Source organism: Malania oleifera, chromosome 7, assembly GCF_029873635.1.
Source record: "Malania oleifera isolate guangnan ecotype guangnan chromosome 7, ASM2987363v1, whole genome shotgun sequence".
Lineage (NCBI taxonomy): Eukaryota > Viridiplantae > Streptophyta > Magnoliopsida > Santalales > Ximeniaceae > Malania > Malania oleifera.
In genome coordinates, this window is record NC_080423.1 from 76,638,902 (window position 1) to 76,646,724 (window position 7,823).

General features: G+C 31.3%; 1 protein-coding gene across 1 annotated transcript; it reads right to left on the reverse strand.

Annotated features, from left to right (window-relative positions):
• Positions 1–1,248: 1,248 nt before the first annotated feature.
• LOC131159170 (organelle RRM domain-containing protein 2, mitochondrial) lies at positions 1,249–4,992 on the reverse strand. The gene is made up of 3 exons (XM_058113880.1): positions 4,691–4,992; positions 1,834–1,902; positions 1,249–1,742 (listed from the first exon to the last, which is right to left on the reverse strand). Exons 1-3 carry the CDS (start codon positions 4,815–4,817, stop codon positions 1,507–1,509), a joined length of 432 nt encoding a protein of 143 aa, XP_057969863.1. The 5' UTR covers positions 4,818–4,992; the 3' UTR covers positions 1,249–1,506.
• Between the last annotated feature and the right edge of the window lie 2,831 nt (positions 4,993–7,823).

The following is a 7,823-nucleotide window of genomic DNA, read 5'->3' on the forward strand; positions in this document are numbered from 1 at the left end:
GCTTAAAGGGGTATTGGAAAAGGACACATTTATGTTCACAAGAGGCTCACATGTTAAAACTTCTTGAGAAGCTCAAGTTGATTTTTTTTGCAGGTGCAACTTTGATGGTACTAGAAAATCCGGTAAATTCAATGCTGACTTGATTAAAAAAAAAAAAAAGGCAAAGAATCCCATTTGACTTATTCTCACTTTGGAAAAAAAAAAAATCTCAGAACATATGCCATTCTAGAAACTGGCAAAGGCTTCATCATTGACACAAACATTGCATTTTCCTGCAACAATGTGAATTGTCATGTTATACAATAAGAGGTCCTTGCTTCTGCTTAAATATTTTGCTAAACCATGCTTCTGTTAGTAGAAGCATTTATTACTAGAAGTTTGAGAAATAGCAAAAGTATTGCAACTTCCGAAATCAAGTTTCATTATCGTGATCAATCCAAGCAAGCTCTTAATTTTATCAACACATAACTACAAATCAAGAAAACATTTAAAAATATTATGCTATAATTAGTCAAGTTCATTTTTTATGTGAGAGTTGGATTTGGAGCGAAATGGTGATTTGATTTTTTTTTTGGATTACGCAACAAGTTTCTACGTGTCCGTTTTACAATCCACGTGACTAATCCCGCACCCCTTAAAGCTGACCCCACAACTCCAAAGAAAAATAAATTTCAGGAATTCAAGGATGGAAACGAATCCGAAAGGGTTTGAACACCTGACCTCGTGAAAGAGACTCCCACAAACTACACTACCACCTGAACCACACCTTGAGAGTAGGTGATTTGATTTCTTGAATAGGCATGTTATGGTAGATACATAGCGAAATTTATATTTTGATGTTTGGTTATAGAGAAAAGTAAAAAAGAATATAAAAGTTATATGATATTCATGAATAAATTTTAGATTTTATATAAAAAATTATTTTTAATATAATTCAATATGGAAGAAAAATACAATAAAAAATATGTTTCCTCTTTATTTTTTATTTTTTTCTTTCCTCAAGTGAAATCTTTGATTTTGATTAGCCCATTAAAGTGAAACATATTTTTTAAAAATTAAAAAAAAAAAAAAACATATTTTCCATTGTATTTTCCTTCCATATTAAATTCTATTAAAAATAAATTTTTTTTACAAAAAATAAAAATATTAAATATTAATAACATATAAAATCCAAAATTTATTCATGAATATCATATAACTTTTATTTTCTTTTTTACTTTCCTTTATAACCAAACATCAAAATATAAATTTCAAGATAAATTTCTTGATATTTTCCTCTCCTTTTCATACTGTTATTTCATACTTAGATAACATACAGAGACACATAAAAGACTGTGTCATGGGACTATCATGAATGAGTTAATACAACATGGCTGATTGCCCGAATAAATTGCTCATTTGTCTAAGAAAGGATGAAGTCCATGTTCCCAAATCTAATTTATATTTAAATTACCAGAGACCAATTTTCTTTTATCACGATGAAATTGATCGAACTTTCCAAAGCAATCATCCACACCATCCAATTGTCTTATTTACTCTGAATCCACTTTCAGAAGGCTCTGGTTCTGGCTGTGGTGGGGGTCTAGGCTCCCTTGGCTTAGCAGGATCAACAAAAATAACCCATCCATCCAACGACTTAGCATTCATTCCCTCCCGAGCCTTTTCGGCTTCTTCTACAGTAGCATATGTGACAAAACCAAATCCCTTCGATCTTCCAGAGACTCTATCCATTATGACTTTAGCTGCAGATCATTGAGCCAATATAACCGAATTTAAACCAAAACTCGGGCACTATGCCCAAATAAATCTTCTATAAAAAAAATTTGTTACTACCTTCCATGAGCTGCCCAAATTGGGAAAATGCATTTGTAAGGCTTTCATCTGTTGTCAATCTTGAAAGGCCTGCATCAAATTACATCAGAATGAAGGTCTGCAAATCTCTGAGAAACCTTGATTATGCTTTGAACAAATGGATAAAATGACGAGCTGTAGCATCTTCTTTCAATGCATTTTAGGTTTGCAAACGGGAGCATTCACAAAATTTAGGAAATCCTTGACTTCCATATGGTCCTTACTAGTCAAATATCATGTAGGAAAAACATTATCAGCAAGATCCAACAGCAAGAACTAGTTGTAGTTAAAAAAGTTAAAAGAATCTAGAGAAGGCAATGGGTGGGAATGACTTCTAGGGATTCTAGCCAACCTATAAGCTTTCGGCTACTCATTTTGCATGCACACACCCAATGTCTGAAAGCTCTTAACTCTTCAATACAATAATATTCATAATACTTAAAAAAAAAAAAAAAAATTGGCGCATTGTCCACTGCTTAACCCACTCCATTGGTTGGTCTCCTCTCCAACACATCTTTTCACACAAAAACCACTTTTCTTGGTAATTGTTAAAAGGGCTACTCAGAAAGCAGCTATAAATACCAAGGCTGATTAGCCAGTTCACCGTCCAACTAAACCAAGAGCTAGCACCTCTAAGGTAACATTTTGCATTCTATAATACAGTGAATTATAGAGTAAACCCCAGACCATGAAATGAATGCAACCTAAAAGACCTAGGCAACCTTTAAGGGATCGTTTCGAACCACTTATAGAAAAGTACATTTTCTTGAAAAAGGATTATTTGAAAAAAGGTTTATCCAAAAGTAATCAAGGTTACCTTTTTCAGAAAAAAATACTTTATTTTCCTTAAAAAATGCAGTTTGGAAAGGTACTTTAAGAAGTAAGTACTTAAGCAATTTGAGCATTGAATTAAGTTTATCCCCTAAATCCAGTGGCTTCTGAGCATAACATCATATCTCCGGGCCAAACATTTTTCATCCAAATTTAGAAATCTTTAGAATTTTTTTGCTTATTAGGAAGATTCGGCCATGAGTTCAGAGTTCAGACAAAATTTCAAGATTACACAAACTATTCATTATTCTTAGAATCTATATGGTAATGCTTTTGGTTGCCACAAAATTGATTTTGCACAACAAAAAAAAGACAACTTCATTTACAAAGAAAAGATATGTAGACTTAGGAATAAACCATGGGCATGTTTCTATGCTTTTGCAGGGAGAACAGATAGAAAATTGCCCATGTTGGTCCTATATTTTGTTAGCAATAAAAAGCAAAACTCTTCTTGTTGATTTTTACAGCCACAACTCTTTACCAGGTATATTAACTAAACAAATGGGAAAACATTTTAAGTTTCCTACAACAGCCTTTGCATTGTTTTTTACAGAACAGTTTTTCTTTTTTCTTTGTTTCAGTAGGAAAGCTGCATTAGTCTCAGTCTCTCATCTATGATTTCTCGACAGCATTTTTTACGTCACTGCAGCAATAACAAACGGATACTTAGTACCCACTAACAATGAAATCTATTCTTTTTAAATTTTCATTTGAAAAAGAAAAAAAAAATCGAACTATTTGCTATTCATCGCATAGAAAAATCAAAGACAAAATTTCATATTGTATTTAATACTTGAACACATGCCAACAACTCTTCCCAGCTGTATTAGCTAAACACATGGAAAAACATTTTAAGTTTCCTACAGCAGCTTTTGCATTGGTTTTTTACAGAACAGTTTTTCTCTCTCAAAGTTCATTTTTTCTAAGAATCAAATTATTTGTTATTCATCCCACAGAAAGATCTAAGACTGAAATTCATATTGAATTACCCAAATGCGTGCCTCAATCACTACAGCAATTTGGGAGCACCTAAATATTAGCTGGGTCCATATCTTGAACTCACAATTCCTAGGGAACCATATGGTGAAAGATAAATAACAATACCACAACAACACAATTACAACAATTGGATCCAATGACTTTCTTGAAAGTGAATATGATGTAATAGATTAACATAATTGAGAATAGAATATTTCTAAAATAACATGTCATTAGGATAACATTCCCAAACTACTCTTATATTGATTTTTTGAACTAATATTGCTCTGATTTTAACTCCTAGGATAAGGCCAAACGGTGGCACAGAAATTGGTCAACAACAAAATGTTCTAAGAACGTAATAAGCAACAGCTAGGGACCACAACAAGTGTTTCAAATTACATAAAGTGCTGGAACAAATCAATCTAAAGCATAAAAAAATTCACATCTTTGATTCTTAACAATTTTAAAATTTTTTGTTTTAAAAAAATTCAAACTCAAATCAACCTACTCAAATCATTTGGCTTAATGGAGCATTTGGTTTTTCTCTAAAACAAACAGGATCAATGTTATAACCCAATCTAGTGGATCGAAACATGAACAGAAAAAGAAATGCAGTTCTTTAAGAAAAATAGGAAGAACGAAGAAAAATAGAGGGAAGAATGACGAAAGGAGAGGAGAGGAGAGGACATGGAAGAAGATAAGTAGGAGAGAAATTGAAGAACAGACGAGAGAAAGTAGAGAAGAGAAATGGAGAATATTCAATTCAATTCATAACTTCCTGAATGCATTCTTTCTTCCCCTCATCATATTTTAAACCCCCCAGTAAACAGTCAAATAAGACAAACAGAATTAGCCAAGAGCTAATCAATTCAATTAAGCAATTTAAACTTAACTAAACCGATCACAATAAACAAGCAATCAAACAATATGAACAACTCATCAACTTTATTTTCCACCGTTTTCTGAGCAAACTGAAACGAAAGCCCAGCACATAACCATGCTACCATAGTTTCGAATCGAAACGTACCGCTCACAAAGAGCTTTGGATTAGTGAGAGTTGTATAGAAACGGTTCGAAGCTAACTGCGACCAAAGAACGGTGGAGGCCGTAGAAGATCCACCCAGGATGCGACGAAAACCGCAAGCAAAAGCCATCCGATCGGAGACCGGAATGCGGCGAACGAAGGTTCCAGACGCAGATTATGAAAGACGGGGATTTTAGCTCTTTGGTTGGGTTTTATAGTAAATAGAGAAAGGCTTGAAGCCTGAAGGTTTGGAATGGGACAAGAGTCGACGGACCTTAAACCCTAATAAACTCCCTCCAACGATCGAGTGTTCCGCGTGGACGCTTTGATTTGATGCAGTGGAAGCAAGGGAGCATCCCAACCGTTGGATGAGCGCAATGAAGTGTTAATATGAAATGTATTATAAAAATATGTTTATTTACATTTTAAATTTTTATTTCTGTTATTAATTTTTAATTATATGTAAAAAAAATTAAAACTTAATTTAATATTTTTTAGTTAATTTGACAATTTATTTTTCAGAGTTTTTTAACATTCAAAATTAATTTTTTTTCTACATTAACTCATTCATTTTATATGCACTTTGCAATTAAAAATAAAAATAAAATGATTATATAAATTTAATGTCTCTAAGTTTAGAAAAAATTTTTAAAAATAATAATAAAATCTACTTGCCAAAAAAATTGTATTGTATAGCAAGATTGTTCTTGTAAAGTGAAAATTTAAATATAATAATTAAGTAAAATAATTATAACTTTTTTTATTTTGTTTATAATATTTTAAATGTATTGTGTTTTAATTATTTTTAATTTTTATTTGATTCAAGTATGAAAAGAAGCATTTGTTCAATTAAAATGCTAGTTTATTTTATTTTAAAAATATTAACCAAATATATTATCGATTTTTAATTTTTAATATTTATTTCTGATTTTAGTTTTCTTTCATAGGTATGAGTTCCTAGCATGTCTAAGTCCATTCAAATTCAGGCCAAGCCCATTCACAATCTTTTTGTGTCTGGCCCAATGGAATGGTTTTGGTTATATGGATTTATTTGTAGATTGTGTTTGTGAGAATAAATTTTGAATTTTAAATTTAAATTTATATTAATTTAAAATAAATTTAATATAATTTTAATCTTTTGGCCTTTAGAAAAGGTGTTGGATTTGAATTTGTGTGGATTTGGACAAAGTATAATGCAAATTGTATTAAAAATTTGTATAAAAGATGGAGAGTAGGTGTAACACCCCGACCCCGAGGGGCCTGGGATATTAACTTTTTACTACTAATTTACAGCGGAAGCAAATAAACTCAATTTTTATTAAACCAGAGCACTAATATTCCATATTACAATCATTTATTTCAAAAGAAGGAAAATTACACAAACATAAATATCTGAAACCATACTAATATTTCTAATCAATCTTTATTTTTCTAATCCCCACCCGCATGCTTGCTAAGCCTGATTCCCGACATGTCCTTCAGAGTTATCTGAAATAAAATATGATTGGGATGAGACGACGCTCAGTAAGTAAATAAGATTATTATTAGTGTGTGGCCAAAATGAGTTTTTAAAGAATTTCGTAAAACAATAAAGAATACTATAACTTCAAGATTTCTTTTAGAATAAACATAAATTTAACAATTTCTGCATAAAACTTTTGTCATCAATTTCAACAGTAAATTTTTAAATCATATACTATAACTGCTAAATTAAACTTTTAACTTTAAAACTGTAAAAATATTTAATGATAAACATACATATACTTTTCCTTATACGTTTTCCTTAGATCGTCATATAAGCACCAAAATGATCATTTTCACGTAAACTTACACTTTTCCTTCAAATTATCAGTAACTTTGTACACGTAATTAAATATGTATAAACATATATTGTAAAAACCACCCTTAGGCCTGTTTGCCGTAAGTCATGTTTACCCCCATGACTGGGTTGTGCGGTCCGAAGACTGGACTTAGATGGCTGGCCGACCAAACTAAATCAACATACGTAAACTTTAAGTGAGATTTTCCTTATTAAGTCCTGGTCCGGAACCAGGTGTGCACTCAGGAGAAATCCACTAACATAAATAACCACTCTGTAAACAGTGTGGGTGCACTCTGATCCGTATAAACTTTAAGCTGCGGTACCGAGCATCTGTAACTTTGAACTTTCGTTGCCATAAGGGGTTTGAAAATCATCTTATTATAATTTATGCAATTTAAAATAATATCGTGAAAATCTCATCTTTACTCATATTTACATAAAAAATGTAACGTAGAAATAAACTCATGCCACAAAATTTTTATGTTATAAATATATATAATTTTATTTTTGAATAGAAAGAAATGCTGAAAATTTACCCGAGGGGATTGGAACATTTCTTAACCCAAAAATAGATGCAAGTATATTAAAGATAGAACTGGTATAATTAAATATGCGTAAAAATAAACTCATGGAAATTTTGTGGAACTAAGTAACATAATTAAAATTTATGTACAAAATAAACTCGGGTATGAATTTAAAATAAAAAGAAACTAACATAATCAAAATTTACTTACCTTCTTCTTTTACCGTGTGTTACGAACACAATAATTATCTTTAAGAAATGAGATCGGAAAAAGTGGGTGATTGAGAATTTATTCAAAAATTCTCTCTCCACCACAAATTCTTTCACTCACTAATCCTTCTCTTCCTTGGAAAATTGTTGTGAAAAATGAAGGTTGAGAGCTCCCTATTTATAGGAAAATTTTGGGGAAGAAATGGAATTTGTAAAAGTGTGGGGAGATGGGTGAAATTATAATTTTAAAAATTAAAGAATGGGCAAAGGATGGGCAAGGTATGGGTTGAGTATGGGATGGGGATGGAGGCCATGTGGGAGTGCTTGCCACCATTCCCATTAAATAAATTTTTAATTAATCACTTATCTAATTAATTAATCAATTAGTTAATTAATTATTATTTTTTTTTCTAATCATTATTATCATTATTATTATCATTGTTATTAATTTTAAACTACTTTTAGTATTTATTTATTTTATTATTTATTTTTTTGAATAAGAATAAAATTTGAATTTTGAAAACTCATGTGGGCCCCACATGGTCTTGTGGGCCCCACACAACTTCGAGACCCGAATGGAT

Bases quoted from the DNA above. Each gene is read 5' to 3' on its own strand.
- LOC131159170 (XM_058113880.1), bottom strand. From the start codon at position 4,817: ATGGCTTTTGCTTGCGGTTTTCGTCGCATCCTGGGTGGATCTTCTACG. The intron at 1,903-4,690 runs GTACGTTTCGAT...AATTTGATGCAG, and splicing joins TCCAAAGCTCTTTGTGAGCG to GCCTTTCAAGATTGACAACA. The intron at 1,743-1,833 runs GTAGTAACAAAT...AATGATCTGCAG, and splicing joins ATTTGGGCAGCTCATGGAAG to CTAAAGTCATAATGGATAGA.